This window comes from Alexandromys fortis, unplaced genomic scaffold, assembly GCF_014885135.2.
Source record: "Alexandromys fortis isolate MF-2015 unplaced genomic scaffold, M_Fortis_MF-2015_v1.1 scaffold_285, whole genome shotgun sequence".
Lineage (NCBI taxonomy): Eukaryota > Metazoa > Chordata > Mammalia > Rodentia > Cricetidae > Alexandromys > Alexandromys fortis.
The window spans coordinates 516,438-537,271 of record NW_026068191.1 but is presented as its reverse complement, the minus strand read 5'-3'; the positions used below and the strand labels follow the sequence as shown (position 1 = coordinate 537,271).

The following is a 20,834-nucleotide window of genomic DNA, read 5'->3' as shown; positions in this document are numbered from 1 at the left end:
TTTTTTTTTTTTTGGTTTTCGAGACAGGGTTTCTCTGTGGTTTTGGAGCCTGTCCTGGAACTAGCTCTTGTAAACCAGGCTGGTCTCGAACTCACAGAGATCCGCCTGCCTCTGCCTCCCAAGTGCTGGGATTAAAGGCGTGCGCCACCACCGCCTGGCCTATAACATTGTATTCTCATAACATCAAATATATAAAGACTACCTTACAGACTTAGGGAAACAAATCAGGTGATCAAGAAGACGCTGCTTGATTATATATAAAAGAATAGCAAAGTGTAATACATATGTACAAATATGTCATAATGAAATTCAAAACTTTGCAAGCTTACTTTAAGTTTGAATTTTATCAACTCACCTAAAACCTGGCCAGCAATCATTCTGCCATCCTCTCCAGCTACAGCTGCCCGGGCATTCCTTTCGTTAACATATTGGACAAAGGCAAAGCCCTTATGCACAGAGCAACCCACAATTTTGCCATACTTTGAAAAGATTGCCTCCACATCAGACTTTTTGACCACAAGAGTATTGAGATTCCCAATGAATACACGGGAATTCATGGATCGGGGATCTGTCTTGTTGGTAACGTTGCTAGCCATCTTCTTTGTTGATAAGGTTTCTCACAAAGCTGAAACTGGAACAAAAAAAGAAGCATTCAGGTTAAGAGATATTGTTAATGGTGTTTCATTTGAACCACTGTGACTACCTACTGTATCTCTCACAATGTCATATGTATTAATTATAATACTTCTTTTAGTCCTCTCACTTGCAACACAATTCTGTTTTATCTTAATTCCAAGTTGAAGTCCTTAAGCACATTATAATTTCCTAAATCAGTTTTCAAACTTTTTTGCCTTCCTGATTATAAGAATCATACAATTAGTTCTAACATAGTCCGCCTTTCTCATAACAGACCTACTTCAAATCTGCATCTTTCAAGTATAAGATGATTAATTTTTAACTTTAAGGTATGCTTATAGAAAGGCAAATTATTTCCAACTAGTCAAATACTCACTTGGATTTGATTTAGCATATAATACAAAGTCTTTTTTTCATAGGGTATAATCACTATAAAACCATTTTACACATGGAATATTAATATTGGATGGTGATGATGATAAACTAGCCATTAACAAAGCAAGTAAGAAAAAGCAACTTCCTTCAGTTTTCTTCCCCAGACATCTACTCTGGCAAAGCTGGCCTGAATATTGTAATTCTCCTGGAATTTTATGTTTTGAGTCACCACGCAGCTGACTTTTTAATCAAAAACCTGAAATGGTAATAGTCGATCTTACAAAATACCCACTGACATCTTTTTTAAAATTGTATTTTACAATCCTTAGTTTGTCTATTATCAATATAAATCCTAATATCAGAATTCAAATTCATATTTATACTCTCCTCTGATTTTGAAAATAACAGAAATATTTAAGCTGAGTCTATTGGAATCATAAAACATCTCAGTATGTTTTTCTTTTGTTTTAAGTAAAACAAAACATAACAGATCGCCTGTTAAATGATTTTTTACTTAGGAGTTCAATAGCGTTTTAGAAGCAGTCAAAAGCTTTCAGGCCACATTACAACTTGTGCCCATGACTGCAAAGTTGCTGACATGTAGAAATCAATGGACAGCTACCAGTTCTCTCCACCATAGATGAGCAATCAAACTGAAGTTGCCAGTCTTGACAGGGAGCACCTTATTCACTAAGCCATCAGGCTTTCCCCACACCTTACTTTATTAGTAAATGACAGGTCACATTTGTTAGATAAAGAATATAAATTGATACCCTATGATGCACAAAATACAAATGTCTCAGAGTCAGTCATAACCAACATCAAAAACCAGGATGGTATGTAGGGCCAATTGGACTATAAAATATAAAAAGACAATTAAATATTCTTAAAAAGTTAACTGTCCCTAGGCAATACATGTCTGGTAAAATACTTGGTATGTACTGTATAAGGTTCTCTTATACATCCCTCAATCCCTTCTTTTCAAGATCTGCATGCATCATATTCATGATTCTGTCTCCCTAAGTAATAAGCTAAGTCTACAGGATTGCCACCGCCTTTGCCAACTCCTCTCCTAGATAACCGCTCAAGGACCTAGATCATTTTACCTGTTCATCCTTGGTTATTTAAAAAAAAAAAAAAAAACAACCCATAATCAAACTTATGGGCACAGTGCTGGCACACGCCTTTAATTCCAGCACTTAGGAAGCAGAGGAAAGTGGATCTCTGAGTTTGGGGTCGCCCTGGTTTACAGACCAAGTTCCATAGCAGCAAGGGCTACACAGAAAAATCCTGTCAAGAGATTGGGGTAGGGGAAAACTATGATGGCAAGCAACTGAAGAGGATACCCAGAAACCTCATTCCATGTCTTCAAATCATAACAAAAAAAAAAAAAAACCCTCAGAATTGAGGGTATGTCTCATGTCTATTATTTAAGGGTATCAGAAGACCTGAAAGTAGAGTTGCAGACAGGTGTGCGCTGCCATGTAGGTGTTGGGAATGACCCAAATACTCTAGAAGAGTACCCAGCTGGTACTACCTCCACTCCAAAAAAATAAGTTTCCCTAGCATAAAGTGTGGTGGAGTTCCAGTCAGTATAGTACACATTAAAATTAAATTGTTTCAATTTATGTATGTAGCAATATAAACAAACTGAAAAATATAAAAAGCATTTTTTATTGGGCATTTCATACTGTTCTCTGCCTTGATCACATGATAACCATACACACGAGTAGATCAAAAATAGTATAACAATATTGTTAAGTAAAAGAAACTACATAACTCAGATTAAAGCAATTCATGTTTTTTTTAATTACTTACTATGTAATATTGGTTGCCACGTAATGTTAACAGGGCAGTTTTGACCTCAAAAATAAGAAAATCACAGGTATACATATACAAGTTAATTCTCCCCTTTTTCTTTGGACAATATTTTTATTATGTGTTTTTATTGGCATGTATGCTTGCCTCTATATGTTCACATTTGTGCCCGGTGCCTGAAGTCAGTCTACATATAATTTGACTGGAATTGGGATTACATAGATGGGTACTAAGAACCAAACCTGTAATCTTTTACAAACGCCTCCCATTTCCCCCACCCACCATTTCTCCAGCACGAGTGACACTAGATGGCAACAATGAACCAAATTTTATAAAGCATTTTTTATGCAAGCTTTTAATATTTTACATCTTTGTTTAACACTTTTGAATAAAAACACATCTGTATACCGGCAGCATCATTTGTATAATATTTCATCTATTTTGCTCCTATATCGTTTATTTCCTTTGATGAACCTTCCCATTTAACTTACATTTTTCTCCCTGGCTATTTTCTTTGTATTTTGGCTTTTCTTATCCATCTTTTTTCTATTATTACTGTCTACCTCTTATTTTTTCAGAGGTTAACAATGATCTGCCTGGACGCTGACCAAACCAAAATAGCCAAATTTTGTTTTGTTTTGAGAGAGGAACTGGTTGTCCTGGAACTCTATACCAATCTGGTCTTGAACTCAGACATCCACTTGCCTATCTCCCTGGTGGTATTAAAGGCATGTGTCGCCACCACCTGGCCAGAAGACACAGTTCTTATAGAATTTTTACAAAGTATCTGTCCTTCCTGGTTCCTATCTTCAAGATTCACTGTCAGTATAAAAGAAGCCATGACTGACAAGAACAAGGTAGATGTTGGGAGGCAATAATTCACAATATGGTTACTGGGCTTTTGACTGACTGGTCAAGGCCAAGAATGCCAGAACCACCTCTCTGTTCTGCCTCCTCAGTGCTGAGATGAAAAGGTATGAGTAACCACAACCCATCTTAAAACGATTCAGTTTAATTTCAAGTCTTGTTTTTATTGGCCTATGTCTTAACATACACCTTTAATGTCAGAAGTGAAGTCAATTCTCAGGCCCACATTTTAAAGAGGGAGAAAGAGAAGGAAAAATATAGTCATCTTTAAAAAAAAAGATGGGTGGTAGTAGTGCACACCTTTAATGTTTAAACACTCAGGAGGGACAACGGTAGAGTTCCCAGAACTAAGTTTAAGACCAGCATATTCTACTGAGAACATCCAGGGCTACTCAAAGAAATCCTGTCTCTAAAACAGATCCCTGCTCCTGCCATAGTTGCAGCAGTATAGCAAAACCAGTATTTAGAACACAAGTTGCTTAGGGATGTGGCTAGTTAGATAGTCTAGCTACAAGATCTTTGTCAAGAACTTTAAAGCAACTAAGGCAAACTATGTCTACCTTCCTCTATACATATGGGCATGCACTCACATGATAAACACAAAGCGCATTTTCTTGGGCTGGATACACTACTCAGAGTGCTTGCCTAGCATGCTCATAAACGGAGCATGTTAGCACAGGCCTATCATTTTGGCATTCCAAAGACAAAAAGGCTGAACCATCAGATTCAAGGTTCTCCTTAGCTGTGTAACTGACAAAACTACAACAGTCCACCGAAAATACCAGTTTAGGACCACACTGCTTTCCCAGATGACCTCAGTTCTTAGTCTGTAAGTGCAGCTCCAGGAGTCAGCAATTTTTAGGCCTAAGCAAGAACCTACATTCACATGTACATACACTCACATCACATAATTATCAAAAATCTTAAAAATACTGGTTTTCAAAATACAAAACATGGGGTGGAGAGATGGCCAGTAGTTAAGAGTAATCTTAACCTTAACCACATCTCTTCCAGAAGTCCTGAGTTCAATTCCCAGCAACAAGACTGCTCAAAACCATCTATAAGATCTGGTGCCCTCTTCTGGTCTTCACAGGAAACTGCATACAAATCAAATCTTTAAAAAAAAAAAAAAAACACAAAAAATAAAAGTATTTTGTAGTTGTTAAGTCAGATGCAAGGCAGTGGTGGCCCAGCATATCAATGCTGACCTGGGCAACAGGTTCTCCCAATATCTCTCAGTTCTTGTTATAGGTTTTGGCTGGCATCATACTCACTACCCTAAACTTCTCTAGCTCAGTGGGCAGGCTACTCTTCTCCCAGTTGTCCTTTCCTATATAATCCAGCTTTTGGTTACCAGGTCCTTTTTGTCTACCCTTTACTATTTTTGCTCTCTCTTCCTCCCTCTCCTCACATGGCCAGGCTCAGGGTCATATTCTCAGGACTTTCTCAGAAGTCCCTGCCTCTGGATATCCCTTTTATCTACAATACTACCACCATACTTAGGAGTCATGTCCTTTTTTATGTTTATTTTTTCAACCACCCGGGAAAAGTTAAGTGTGAACTTTAACTGGTGACTTAAAATTTCTGTAACTACTCAATTTTGAATATGAAATATAAGCTTTAGTCACCATACCAAAGGAAGGCAACCAGATTTGAGTCTGAGTCCAGCCAGGTCCAGAATGGAAAAACAACTCAGGAAAACGGGTGGCGGAGAAAAATTATAAGACAGTATTATGGGATTGGAATTAATGCCAACTTTTCATTGTCTGGCCAGTCCTTTAGTAGTTCTAGTATTAGTATTCAATTTATTCTCAGCAGAGAGACAGAATGGAAGAAGAAAACAACAGCCTAGCACTGTAAACCAACAGGCTACAACAGGGAAAGTATTATATAGTTTAATAGTCAACTAACTTCAAAACAAAAGCCTGGGTGGGGCATGGTGGCACAAGGCTTTAAGCCTTGGTAACAAAATCTGAGAGTCTCAGGCCTGACTGGTCTACAGTGAGGTACAGTGTGGCTAGGTTATATAAAAAGGGTATGTAGAGCTTATTCTAAATGAATGAAACAAATTCAATGCCTTACATCTGTAACTATGCTAGAGTAGCCAAGGCAGAAAGACTGAATGAGGCAAGGTAACAAAATAAACTGAGGAAAATCCACTACTAGGCTCACCAACACCAATTCCTATAGATTGACTTAAAAATATTAAGAATTAGCCGGGCAGTGGTGGTGCACACCTTTAATCCCAGCACTCAGAAGGAAGGCAGAGGCAGGCAGGCAGAGGCAGGCGGATCTCTGAGTTCGTGACCGGCCTGGTCTACAAGAGCTAGTTCCAGGATAGGCTCCAAAGCTATAGAGAAAACCCTGTCTCGAAAAACAAAAGAGTGCTAGCCTTAATTTTTAGATTTAATATTTAAAGGTGTGTTCCCAGCACTGAGGAGTCAGAGACAAGCGAATCTGAGTTTTGAGGCCAGCCTGGTCTACAGAGAGTGTTTCTACAAGAAACCCAGGTGGAAGATTTAAGAGGCACCTTAAAGCTATAACTTTGAGCATGCTAACCACAGTCTCTATTCCATTGAGTTTTTTTGGATTCCTGAGAATCCTGAGTTAAACCAATGGGAAGATAGTTACACATTTGTTTTGTTTTTAAGACAGGGTTTCTCTGTGTGAAACTCTCTTCTGTAGCCCAGGCTGGCCTTGTCAGATCTGCCTGACTCTGCGGAGGGATAGAAGTTGTAGTAACCTGTGAAAGGTGTGCAGTGCTCTACTGATTATTCAGGGAAGATGTGCCAATTGCTGCAATGGTGGCACAACTATTATGAGGGATGTGAAGTCATTCCCAATCTTGTACTATAAACCTGCCCAAAAGTTATAGGAAAGTGAGAATAAACTCATGAATGCTCAAAAATACTAAAAATTGAAGTTTGAGTGGTACAGAAAAGAACTGGCTTTTTCCAGACAGTACCTAATCTGGCATAAAGTCAAAACACTTGAGATTACCTTCACAAGCACTACACACTAATGGGCCAGCTAACATGCCCAAAAGAGAGGGGGAAAGAACTAATGAAGACTGACCCACCTTTTCCCAAGACTCTACGGACAATGTTTGCTAGGAAGGGAAAGACTTTTTTCTTTCATAGTATAGGAGGTACAGGAACTCCTATGCTACTATGAATAAATGAATCAAAGAAATGTAAGTAGAAGAGACTAGCTAAAAAGGGAATCAGGAAAGTGGGAGAGAGCAAGAGATGACAGGTAATGAGTTAAAAAAATAAAATTAAAATACATTATATATACAATCACATAATTAACATTCTAGTAAAAACCCTTTAAAATAAAATATTGAAGGACTATCAATGTATCTCGGTTTAACACTTGTCTAGCACACATAAGACAGACACACAAAAAGGTTAGAAATTTTTTAACTACTAACTACTGGGATCTGCAAAATTACATTCCCTAAATATATTCGTAGTTACTGTCAACCAAGTTTGGAAGGTGACTGTTAGAGAGCACTTAATGCTCTCCTGAAAATTTGATTCCCAGCAACCACACAGTCCCAGGTGATCCGACTCCCTTCTTTTGGCTTCCAGACACAAAGCACACATGCAGAAAAAATACGCATTCACATGAAACTAAAAAAAGTCTTTGAATTCACGTGCACACACAAAAAACCGCAGAGTTAGAAACAGCTCAGTATGAGCACTTAGTGCTTTTCTGAAGGACCTAAGTTCAATGCCCTGCAACATTTACAAGGCAGTGTTCAATGTCCCTAACATCTATGTATAGGGGATCTGACATCCTCTTCCGACCTCTAAATACACACACAGACACACACACACACAAACACCCCTATTAAAAGAAAAAAACAGACAAAAATGGTGGCACACACTAGTAATTCCAGAACCCCAAATTTGACTTTTGGGGCTTATTGGCCATTAAGCCTATCTTACTTGGTAAGCTAAAAGTGAAATTGTCCCTGCCTCAAAATACAAAGTGTCTGGGCCCACAAAATAGCTCTGTAGTTAAAGACGTCTCCCACCAAATCCAATGACCTGAGCTCAGTGGGCACACCGTGACCCTGGAGAATCAAGTTGTGCTCTGATGTACATGTGCATGCATGGCACAAGAGCACACAAAACTAATTCTTAAAAAGCAGACAGCTCTGAAGAAGTGCCTTTGTTCTTGTTTTGAGTACCTTAAAGAAATGGCACAAATGATTTTAAGTCTGTACTCTTACTTTTACTTAACTTTTACTTAAAGAGCCGGGGACAATGACAACTGCCTTTTATCCCAGCACTTAAGTAAATGTAGTATACCTTAAGCAATTTGTATTCATTTTGTTTTATAATATTTTCCAATGATTTTTTTCCAAGTAATAAAAACAGAAACTTTTGGGGGAGGGGAGGGAAAGGGGAGGCAGCGGTGGGGAAGAGACAGAAATCTTTAATAAATAAACAAAAACAGAAACTTCAAAGAATTTAAGAAAAAAAAAGCAAATGCAGGCAGGTAAAAGCAAAAATGCCAGCCAGGAGTGGCAACACACACCTTTAATCCAGCACTATGTAGGCAGCCAACAGGCCAACATGGTCTACAAAGTGAGTTTCAGTTAGCTAGAAATACAGAGAAACCTTGTCTGAAAATGGCAAATTTAAAAATAAAAGCCGGGCCGCGGTGGTGGCGTATACCTTTAATCCCAGCGCTCGGGAGGCAGAGGCAGGCGGATCTCTGTGAGTTCGAGGCCAGCCTGGTCACAAGAGCTAGTTCCAGGACAGGAACCAAAAAGCTACGGAGAAACCCTGTCTCGAAAATCAAAAAAATATATAATTAAATAAAATAAAATAAAAATAAATAAAAAAAAAACTAAGTTGGCTGGGTGGTGGCGCGTACACCTTTAGTTTAGTACTTAAGAAGCAAAGGCTGTGAGTTCCAGTCCAGCCTGGTCAACAACTGAGGTCCAAAACAGCCAGAACTGTCTCAAAGAACCAAAAACCCTCTGGGTATTTTGTCTGCATGTCTGTGCATGTTTAGTACCACAGAAGCCAAGAGGGTAGAACAGCTTCTGGGAACTGGAAATACAGTTATTAGCCACCATGAGATTACTGGTGAACATCTTACTTTATCATAGATCCAATCTCGGATGCTGGCACCAATATAATGTAGATTATTATAAGCACCTTGTAATTTATAACTCTAGCTCCAACAGATTCAATGCACTTTTGGACTAAATGGGCACAGGATCAAGTGCACACACACAAAGTAAATTTTTTTTTTTTTTTTTTGGTTTTTCAAGACAGGGTTTCTCTGTGGTTTTGGAGCCTGTCCTGGAACTAGCTCTTGTAGACCAGGCTGGTCTCAAACTCACAGAGATCCGCCTGCCTCTGACTCCCAAGTGCTAGGATTAAAGGCGTGCCACCACCGCCAGGCTAAATTTTTTTTTTGTTTTAAATGACTAAAAATTACAGGATAATTGAATCAAGACATCACTGACATGGTTGCTACTGAATAAAAACCTACAAAAAAAATCAAACATGAATAGAAGAAAAAGACCCTAAAGAAGAACATTTCTAGCCAGTTTTTTTAAATTTTATGTGCGTTTTTCTGCAAGAATATATACCATTTGAGTGCCTGCTACTACTAAGAGGCCAAAAGGGCATCAAATCCCCTGGAACTGGAGTTTTGGATGCTTGGAACCATCATGTCCGTGCTGGTAGCTGTATACAAGTATTCTGCTGACCCATCTCTCCAGTCTCAAGCCAGTTACTTGAAACACAGTAAGATGACCAGTGAGCCAGGAGTGGGGACACAGACTTTAATCCTATCACTCATAGTTAACAGTAAGGAAGAGAGGAAAGATCAGAAATTTTTCCTTGAGGCAGGTCTCACTCAGCTTCAGATCCTGGTACGTTGCACTCCTTCCTGATCCTGACTGCACCTCCCAAATGCTGGATTATCTACACTGACACCAAGCCCCGCTTTCATTCAAACATTCCATTTTAGCAGAATCAACATAGCTGACACTTTGAGAAGAGACTAGTGCAGAAGGTAAAGTAAAAGTGGATGTCTATTGCAATACACTAGAGACAATGATGAACTGACATGGACCCAGAAAATAGGAGTAAATGGTTTTAAATAAAAAGCTGAAGGCATGACAGCCAAGAAAAAGTAACCAGACTCTGGCCTACATGATCTGTAGTTTGATAAATCAAGGAGATCAAAAACGAACCAATTTGAAGAAACAACACAGTCTAGATACAATTTGTCTTTGAAATAACTGTTTTCTTTTTCTGAGACAAGGGCTCACACTGTAGGTCACTGGACTTGACCTTGAAAACAAAGTAGCAATTCTGCCCCTGTACCAAGTGAATCAAAATACCCTGAAGTTGGTTTATCAAACTAACCTATCAGATAGGTAACTAAGTTGATGCAAATCTACTCAAGAGAAAAACTCACACTGTTAAAATTTGGTGACAAACACTTCAGACAATATAGAAGAATAAATAGTTCATGAAATGAGTACAAAATAAAAAAGGGCTCTCACACACAATTCCAATAGTTAAAGAACAGCAAAGTAACAAGGCCTCAAGTGGTTAAATGATAATAGTGAGTGCGATGAAGATTGAAAAAGAAACCACTGTATTTAGTAACACAGACTTCATTATTTCCTTTTTCTCCAAGTAAAATTAATTTTTAAAGTGCTTGTTTCTTGGGCTAGAGAGTTGGCTCAGCAGTTTAGAGGGCCTGCGCCCACATGGCAGCTTAAATTGTCTGTAACTGCAGTTCTAGGCTGTGGCACTGCCTTGTCCCTGAGGGCAGGCACCAGGCATGCACATGGTAACAGACACACACACACACACACACACAGGCAGAAACTAGACATTTTTTTTTAATTTTGAAAAATGAGAATTTTGTCCAGGCACATGCCTTTAATCCCAGCACTCAGGAGTCAGAGGCAGATGGTTCATGGTCTATAACACAGCAAGTTTCAGGACAGCCTGAGCTACACAGAAAGACACTGGGGGGTGGAGGTGGAGGGGCACCATACAGAATACAAAAGCACAAATTTCTATCACCTGGCCTTATCCTAAGATTCAGTTTTCTTCCTCCTGATGCAGTTAAACACCCACTTTTGAGTTCTACAGATCTGTGCATAAATCTCATCATATGGTATCATTTCTCACTCCATCACCATGAGTGAGGCTGAGGTTCTCCTGACAAGATCCTTGGTTGGAAACAAGAAAAGCATAACCTTAAATACACAACAAAGAAATAAAATGACCCTATGATGAACAGCTGTAACACAATACAGAATAAAAGGTAGAGAGAATCCACTCCTTTCCCAGATCTCAGGGGCTTCTGATTTAATGTTTCGCTATTTTCTTTTATGCTACTTTTGTGTCATTTGGCCTATATTTTTCTTTCTGTCCAAGTCAGGAGGGCATGATTACCCATGACACAGAACTCATTTCTCCATGTTAAAACCTACATTAAGGGGGCTGGAGAGATGGCTCAGTGGTTAAGAGCAAGCACTGCCTGCTCTTCCAAAGGCCCTGAGTTCAATTCCCGGCAACCACATGGTGGCTCACAACCATCTGGAATGAGGTCTGGTGCCCTCTTCTGGCCTGCAGGCATGCATGCAGACAGAATATTGTATACGTAATAAATATTTTTAAAAAACCTACATTAACTCTAAAATGTTTAGCAGTGGCTGGATGTGGTGGTGCTTTCCCTTAATCCCACCCAGTACTGGGAACACACAAGGCATATCTGAGACTAGCCTGCTCCACAGTTTCAGGACAACCAGGGCTATGTAGAGACCTTGTCTTTAAAAAATATATATATAAATGCTTCCAATATTCCTAACTGCAGCTACCTATGCTTGAGAAGTTAGCAACGGCTAACTGGGCTTCACATATCACTGGACAATATCCACTGATGTCTAGAACTTCAATCTATTTTTTTTTTTTTTTTTTTTTGGTTTTTTGAGACAGGGTTTCTCTGTATCTTTGGAGCCTGTCCTGGAACTAGATCTTGTAGACCAGGCTGGCCTTGAACTCACAGAGATCCGCCTGACACTGGGATTAAAGGTATGCGCCACTACTGCCTGGCGTAATCTATCCTTTTTTATAGCTTATAATACCTATCCTTTCCTTTAATCTCAAAAACTCTTCTTTGCCATATTATTTTAATACTATAGTATTATTTCTTGTGATTGAATCCATGGATATAAATGGCTGTGAGATAGCATGTGGTTGCTGTGATTTGAACTCAGGACCTCTGGAAGAGCTGCCAAAGAACTTAATAAATAAGCCACCTCTCCAAATGTAATGTAAATTTATTTGTTTTGAGGCAGTGTTTCATATATATCAGGCAGTCCTCAAACTGTGTGCAACCCAAGAGAAGACCTTTAACCACATGGATCACAGGTGTGCCTATCACCAGGCCCAGTTTATGGAGTACCAAGAACCAAACTCAGGGTCTCATGCACATTAGGTACTGTCAATTAAGCATAATATGCCCAGATCCCAAAGATTACTTGAAACAGCTCAACAACTTGAGAAAGACTGACTAGTTGTAGGCATTTCCAGGGGCTGACCTATGCATCACCTAAACTTAAAATGAGTCTATTTCCTAGTTTTTGCAATGAAACCAAGTGGACCTCACACCTCTTACCATCACCCAGGAAGGGTGTACATCTGTTCCGAAGGCCCCCCTGGCTCCAGGTCATCCTGGCTGATGCTGCTCCAGGCTGGGCATCCATGTTGCTGCGGCTTGTGGTTTGTGAGGGGTAGTGTACAGGAAAAGCAGGATGGGATTTCAAGGGAAACAGTAGGAAGATGGCTTTTTGGGAAAATGCCATCGCCATTATAGGTGTTAAATAGTACCACACACATTTTATTGCAGCACAGTTTAAAAATTTAACAAATGAAAGATTAAAAAGAAAAAAAATAAAAAGAAAAAAAATTAAAAATACAGACGTCCAGAGATGCTCTAAAACAGTTAAGTTAAAGATCAGGAAAAATAAGGTCAAAGACTTAACAGCCAGTAAAATTATTTCCAATGTGGGGAAGGGGGTTGAGGGCAAGGGTGGGGTTGGGAGAGAAAAGGTTTATGTGATCAAACTACTTAAAAATGCTAACACCTTCACTTTCTCTCCCAAGATGGAAAACTCCAAAGTCAATCAGGAGGCTGAAGAAATCTTAACATTCAGAAAAACTCCACTTTAATCCGGTTAAAAATCATCATTATCATCATCATCATCACCATTATAATAAGTATAGTAATAATAAATAACTAGTAAGTAACAACAATAAAAAGGAAACCAGCGAAAGTCAGGAAAAATGTAAAAAAAAAATTGTAATAACTTACTGTAGCTGAAGATCAAAAAAATCTCACTGTAAAAAAACAAAAATAAAAATAGCCCAGATTAGAAAAACGGGAGGTGTAAAAATATCAAGTCAATAAAGTTCATTTCTTTTCTTTTCCAAAAGCAGTTTCCACAAAAACCGCAAGGGTTATGTTCTCAATAGCAGACAAGCAAAGCCCTTTCCACATCATCTGTTAATCTTAAAAATACACGAGGAAGTAGAGAGGTCAGTTTATGAGGCTAAAAGGCTCCTCTAACCCAACTGCTGCAGAAAAAATAGAAATAGAAATTTTAAAAATTACATCTTAAATCCAGGTCCCGTTTTTTGTGTCTTTTTTGGAAATAATTTTAAAAAAAAACACCTGTATATTTGCTGTAGTGCACACCAAGTTGCATCATTATGTTTAAAATGTCTTTATAAAATCAATTTTGGAATGGGAATGTGTGTGTTCTGGAAGGGTGGGGAAGGGAAGTTAAAAATCAAAGCTGAGCTCCAGTGAGTAAGGATGGGGTTCGCCTTGCTGCCCTGTGAAAGGAGAAGGGACAGATTGAGTCATAGTTCTCAGAAATGTGCCCTAAACCCAAGACAGAAAACTGTCTGCTGCATCTAACACATTTTGGTAAAGCATTAACATTTCACTGGGATGGAGTCTTTAGAGATTCATCACTTCTATTAGTGACTGTTTATACAATTCTTCAGATCAGTAATATGTGGCTGAAGTGAACTCAATTCCAGTCTGTATTCCCTTCAAGGGGACGGATAAGAGTGTACATTTGAATGTTAGCTTTGTAATCAGCAGTTTGGGCAATAAAGAAAATACGGAAAAACCATGTCAACAAATGGAGATGAGGTGAATAAAAGTCAAACAGATCCATGGGTTTCAAATCTAAGATCATGTAGCTTTTTTCCTGTGATTAAAACAGACTGAAGGTGAGAGGTCTACCATGAATACAAACACTAAAAGGGACTCATCTATTATCAAAGCCAAAGAGTGAAAGACCACAAGACTGATAAGGTTCTACAGCCAGGGTGAAAGATGTTCTTAAAAAGGAGCCAGCCCTTTTTATTTATCATCACTTACAGTGATAACCATACAGATGGAGGAAAGGTCCATGAACACTTTATGTTATGAAACAGGTGATAAAAATTGTGTCCTTACTGATTTGTGTTCCATTTTTTATCATCTAGTGTTCCTAATCCCATGGATGAAGAATCTGACACATTATGTAAAACTGAAATAATGTAATGACAAACTTTCATCAGCAAAAAGAAATGCAGTTAATAGCTACTCACTGTGAAAAAGATTTGTTACATTCCCATTTGATTTAGACATCAGGACTTATTCTCCCATAAACAATCTTACTTCTGCTAAAATTTTAAACTGATCCTTTAAAACTATTCATCAAAATAAATCCATATTTAAATATACCAAAGACTACAAAGATTAAGTACTATCTCTTTAAGACTAAGTGTAAATTTCAAATAGACAAGGTTACACAAATATAAAAATTGTATTGTTTCCCAGTAGAACATTATTAACAATTGAAAGTTATTTGTATTTTGATGGCAATTATAATGAAAATTTTTCATTAGGTACTATCCTGAACCCAGTACCAAATTCTTCAGGATGTCAAGCCAATAGTCAATGAATAAAGTCCTTAGTACTATACAAGACATAGACTTAAAAAGCAGCAATGTAATCTTGGGTGAATGGGACACACGTTCACTCCCAGCACTAGGAGGCAGAGGTAGGTAACCTCTCTAAGCCTGGTCTAACACAGAGTCCCAGGAGAATGAGAGTGCCAGGGTTACAAAGTGAGTCCACTTTAAAAGAACAAAAACAAAACTACCAGAAGCATTGCATGTTCCATGTCATCAAGTTTTCTCACCCAAGTCACCAAACTAATATACTGCCACTTATTTAAAAAAAAAAAAAAAAAAAGGCTTTTCTGCTGAGAGGTGGTGGTGCAGGTGCACGCCTTTAATCCCAGCACTCGCATTCAAGGCCAGTGTGGTCTACAGAATAAGTGCCGGCTCCAAAGCTAGAGAAACCCTGTATCCAAAAAGAAACAAAACAAAATATTAAAAAATCTTAAAAAAAAAAAAAAAAAAAGCTTTGTCTTAGTAATGTATGCCTTTAATTCCAGCACTCAGGAAGCAAAGGCAGATGGAGCTCTGTAAATTCGAGGCCAGCCTGGTCTACAAAGCTAGTTCAAAGACAGTCAGGGCTACTACTACACAAGGAAACCCTGTCTCAAAAATCCAAAAATAAAGAAAACCTAGAAAACCATAACTCATTTAGAAACTGGTAGTAAAGAGCACAGCAATCTGTCAGCTGGAATAGTTTAAACAGAAACTCAGTCCTTTACTGATTTTATCAACTTCTATCTTTTGGGATCTGTGAAGACTTAACTCTACCCATTGTAGTTTTTCTAAATCTACTAAAACACCTGCAGTTTTGCTACATCTGAAAGTTCTGTTTATCATCAGCCAGTAAATCTACTTCATACAAAACCACAAACCTTCCAATGAAAGTTGAGTGTATGACTCATAAGCATATAATGCTGGACCATGGACAGTAATACTATTTTTAAGGAAGCTAATAGCATTGACTAATTGGCCTGGAATTTAGGTCTTTAGGCCAGCCTGCCTCTACCTACCAAGTGCAGGAATGTGTACATCACCTCGAGGCACTAATAATTTAGGAAACCAGGGAGAAGTGTGGTAACCTCTCAGCATATATCATCTTTTTGTAGCAAGTTTTCTATAGAAATGAAAATAGGTAGTCTAAGTTCCCCTGTTCAGGAGTTTGAAAACTAAGCTTAAAACTAATTCACTGGGCCAGGCGGTGGTGGCGCACTCCTTTAATCACAGCACTCAGGAGGCAGAGGCAGGAGAGATAGTGAGAAACCTTGTGGGGGAGGGGGGAATAATTTACTAGATACTGTCAAGTTTAACGTAATTTTTACTCAGGCCAAGATTAATTCAACTGTTTCATCCTCGTTAATAATCCACTCACCATTTAATATTTAAGATTACAACAATTTGGAAAAATATCCTTACTAGTTACTAAAAGTCAATAACTAGACCACAAACTTCTAGAGTTCAAATTACAAACATAAGTTGTTTTATTTCTCTACAGAATAACTACTATCAAATATTTCTGAAAATGGCAAATGAAGATTTTAAGCATCTGTCCTCCTATGCGACCAAATCTGAAATGCTATCAGTGATCACCTAGTTCAAGAATCATCTACAACTATTTCAAATATTCTATATAGCTCAATTCCTATCAGATACTAATCCGGGAATTTAAACCTTGCACATTTAGGAATCTTCATTTCTAACACTTTTCAAGGGCTATAGAGGCCTGAGGACTTTAGAGTCCAGGCTGGTCTCAAAACCATAAATCAGCCTGTTCTGCTGGGACTGAGTCTGCACCACCACGCCTGGCCTGCATGTCTAACATTTCTTTTTTTTTTTGATTCGAAACCCGATCTAGCTCTTGTAGGCCAGGCTGGCCTCTAACTCAGAGATCCGCCTGCCTCTGCCTCCTGAGTGCTGGGATTAAAGGCGTGCACCACCACCGCCCCGGCATGTCTAACATTTAATGGCAACTATTTTTCAACTAATCTCAACTACTACCAATAGTCTTCTCACATAGTAACTTGACCTTAATTTTTGTTTGTTGAACCAGTGTTTCTCTAACAGCCTTAGCTGTCCTGAAACTCACTCTGTAGACCAGGCTGTCCCTTGCAACACTATTTTTGATGGATTACTTCCTATTTCTCTAGAGCAAAACTCTACTCTTAGGCACAATGTATACTTGCAACTTAAACCACAGGCTGGGTGGTGGCACACTCCTTTAATCCCAGCGCTTGGGAGGGAGAAGGAGGAGTTCAAAGTTAAGCTGGTATAAAAATCAAGTTCTGAGCCAGGGCTGTTTACAAGGAAACCCTGTCTTGAAACCTCTCCCCCACCCCCACCCCCAAAAAAAAACCCACCACACCGAGGTTAACTTTTTTCGACCTCTGCTTTTGTTTTCCTTGAGGCAGGGTCTCAAGTTGGACTTCAATTTAGTGTACCAAGACCAAGGCTGGCCTTGAGATGGTCCCAGCTTCTTATCAAATGCTTAAATTATAGGAGTAGACCTTCACACACATTCTCTCAAGTATGCTTAAAGGTTAAATTTGCATAGCAGTAGTTTAAACTAAGCTTAGTACCATAATTTTTATGAATTATACAAAACAACTTAAAATTAACTTACTCAGCCTGGCGGTGGTGGCACACGCCTTTAATCCCAGCACTAGGAAGGCAGAGACAGGCGATTCTCTGTGAGTTCGAGGCCAGCCTGGCCTACAAGAGCTAGTTCCCGGACAGGCTCCAAAGCCACAGAAAAACGTCTCGGAAAAACCAAAACAAAAAAAAAAAAAAAAACTTAATAAGAAAATTAACTCCAAGGCTGGGTAGGTGGCAAAGACCTTCAAGGGCAGGCTGGCTCAAGGCCAGCCTAGTTTAGTACAGGCTCCAAAGCAGATACCCTGTGGGGGTTAAATTAACTCCTGGATAAGTTAATGTGACACCATAAACTATTAGTGTTTTGACTGAATCCAGACCACCGTTCATCCATCCTGAGCACCACTGGACTACATTAACAAGAACTCAACACCTACAACCGAGCGATTAATGCTTCCTGTTCTTTTCCCTTTAAAAAAAAAAAAAAAAAAAAAAACCACGATTTTACTTCATAGTTCTGGGCTGTCTCTGGAGTGCAAGGATTACAGGCTTGCACTACCACACCTAACTGGAATCTGCTTACTGCCCAAGTTGAGATGGATAGAATGGACAAGATTATATGGATAGAAAAGATGGATAGAATCCGGAAAAGATTATTTTGTCTTTAATTATTGTTCCCAAGCCAACCTTGGAAATTTCCTGGTACCTTAAATTTCGGGATCCGCTTCCTTAAAATTTCAACTGTCTTTTTTGTACACAGCATTCCAGTACTCAGTAAACAATACATGACCTCCCTGAAAATATCTTCCTCTCCTAATTTAGCATGATACTGTCAACCACTTTTGTCTACCTCTGAGAAAGGCAGTAGTACCTACCTCAAGCAAAGTTTCACTAACTTATATATTTCGAGTGATTTGTAACCTGTAGATAAAAAGTGATCTGTAATTATTGCAATTATAGTCAATCTGCGGCACTTCCTTTTACAAACAGAAACCACTCCGACTTCGACCATTTATTTCTATAGAAGCAAAAGTAAATGAATACTCCGCCTATTGTTAAAACGCCGTTCTGAGGCCATGTGGCCCGCCCGGAATTCAGAAGCTTCCAGTACGTCGGGGTATCGTTTCCCACCCCCGCCCGACGTCCAACTTAGGAGGCAATAACGGAACAGCGCAGACATCACACCGCAGTTATGTTAACATGCATTCCCACCTTCGCGTCCTCAAGGCCCACGGAAGCCAAAGCGGCCGTTAGACGCGAGCGCGCAGCGGGGCATCCTCCGCGCCGCCGGGGCCTGGAGGTCACCGGGCTGAGCCTGCGCCAGGGCCGAGGCCTGGACTCCCGCCTTGGGCCCGAGCCCCACACCGCGGCCAAACGCGGGCTCCGTTGCCGCCGCGAGGCCGCTGTCTCCGCCACCCCTCGCGGGCCCGGACCGCGCCGGACCCGAGCTCGCCCTGCGCTTACCGGGAGGAAGGAGGAGGAAGAGACGGCCGCTCCTGCTGCGGGTCCGTGCCGAGACCGAGGCTCCAGCGGGCGGGTAGCGCACGACCGTTCGCTCTCCGTCTCTCCACAAAATGGCCCCCGAGCTCCTCCGCCGCCGAGGCGAAGGTCCGGCCCCCGCCCCGCTCCCGGGGGCGTTCCTATTGGCTGGGACTTTTCTCGCTCCCGCTCCTAATTAGACGGCTCTACTGCTCCTCACAGCACCGGCCAATCACAACCCGGAGTGGGTCGGTCTGGTTGGGAGAATTTCCACATGCGTAACAGTAGCTGACTATTAATTGGTGCGGCCTCCTGTCAATCAGACCCTGAAGCGTGGTCATTGGCCACTGTCCCCGACGGAAAGCGGGGTGGAATGTTCGCCTTTGTATCGGGCACAGCTTCTCATCCGGGTACCCGAGTTTCTGACGGACGGCCGCGTCGTCCAATCGGCGCGTCGAAGCGGCGCCAGGGTCCGGCCGGACCTCCGCATTTCCGCGGCACGGGGGTGGGAGCGCCTGGGTGGAGTCCGGAGCCGTGCGGAGGGCCCGCCCTGGCCGCGGGCTCGGCCGAGGGAGCACGCCGGAGTCAGCCTGAGCTCTGGGAAGAGGCCACCCTGGGGCGCCCGAGGGTGAACTGCCGGAGGCCGTGGCGTCAGCCCGCCTAGCTAGACGGCTGTCCTACAAACCGGTGGTCTGCAAACCCGCTGGCGGCCACCTCAATTTCCCACTTCCTGCAGTAGCCTGACTGCCGCTTCATCCCCTCGAGTCAGGCCTGCCAGTAAATTTCTGGTTTTTCTGTAGAAACCTGACCACACCAAAATGTACACAGCCCACTAAGAAGGGAAATGTTACCCTAAAGAGATACACCGGATCTAGGACATTTTTTGGCTGGTTGGTTGTGGCGCACGCCTTTAATCCCAGCACTCGGGAGGCAGAGGCAAGGCGGATTTCTGAGTTCGAGGCCAGCGTGAGGTCCAGGACAGGATCCAAAGCTACAGAGAAATCCTGTCTCGAAAAACCAAAGAAAAGAAGAGAAATGAAGAAGATAAGTTTAGTTCTGGGCACAGTGATGAAAGGCTTGCCTAGCATGCACAAGGTGCTGGGTCCAAACCCGAGTATCACAAAATAAGAGACAGAAAAAGTGGAGATAGAAGTGCTGCTGTTAGGAAAAGATCCTATTTTACCCACCACCCTCACCCTACCCAAACCCAAAGGTTTCCCAGTGTAGCACTGGCTGGCCTTGAACTCATAGCCTCTGCCTCCCAAATGCTGGGATAAATGGCATGAATCACCATTCCTGGCTCCTGTTTTACTTTATTTATTTTGAACCTGCACTTGTGAGTCCTGAGAGATAAACTCAGGTTATCAGGTTTAGCCACAAAGCCCCTCTACCCAGTGAGCCATCGCAGCACCTCTAACTCTATTATTATCATTATTAGTATTAAAGCAAGGCACAAAGCTCGGCACTGGAGAAAGAGGCAGGCAGATCTCTGAGTTCTATACCAGCCTTGTCTAGAGCTCCAAGACAGCCAAGGCTACACAGAGAAATTCAGTCTAAACAACAAGTACAGGGCACTATTTGTGTAATACCATTGCATTTGTAGACATTATTGTTGACCTAAGATGTGAAGGCATCTCAGGCGTTCTGAATTCTAGAGTGTGGCAAGGAAGCTGTTACTTTGGGAGAAAGAAACATGCACATTTTTGTTATTATCCCTTTTTGAAATAGTTCCATTTTTTTCTTCGTGCATGTATTGCTACAAACTAATCTGAAACCAAAAGCAGTAAGTGTAGAAAAGATATGCCGAGCTGGTTTCTTTGAGACAGAATCTTGTGCTGTTGTGGCTGGCTTGGAGCTCACCGTGTGACCAGCCTGGGCTTAAATGTATGTCAGTCCTGTGTTTCTGCCTCCCAAATGCTGGAGTTTTCAGTCTGCACTACCATGCTTAGCTCTTCTCCTGTGCTTTTGCTTGGTTGGTTGGTTTTAGTTTTTACATTTTAGAGAGTGTATGTACATAGGTGAATTCGTTTCTTTGTTTTTTGAGACAGGATCTCA

The 20,834-nt window shown here is 40.7% G+C and overlaps 1 protein-coding gene across 9 annotated transcripts in view; it reads right to left on the bottom strand.

Annotated features, from left to right (window-relative positions):
* Positions 1-18,920, bottom strand: part of Hnrnpc (heterogeneous nuclear ribonucleoprotein C) — a 30,864-nt gene extending 11,944 nt beyond the window's left edge. For 2 of the 9 annotated variants that reach the window (XM_050129444.1, XM_050129445.1), the window contains exons 1-2: positions 12,370-12,527; positions 356-631 (exon numbers count right to left, since the gene is read on the bottom strand). In XM_050129444.1, the coding sequence (XP_049985401.1) occupies positions 356-596 (241 nt within the window). In that variant the 5' untranslated portion in view covers positions 597-631; positions 12,370-12,527. Of the gene's footprint in view, positions 1-355; positions 632-12,362; positions 13,025-13,065; positions 13,092-18,764 lie in introns of those variants that run through there. The other 7 variants (XM_050129447.1, XM_050129448.1, XM_050129443.1 and 4 more) reach the window with 6 other exon arrangements.
* Between the last annotated feature and the right edge of the window lie 1,914 nt (positions 18,921-20,834).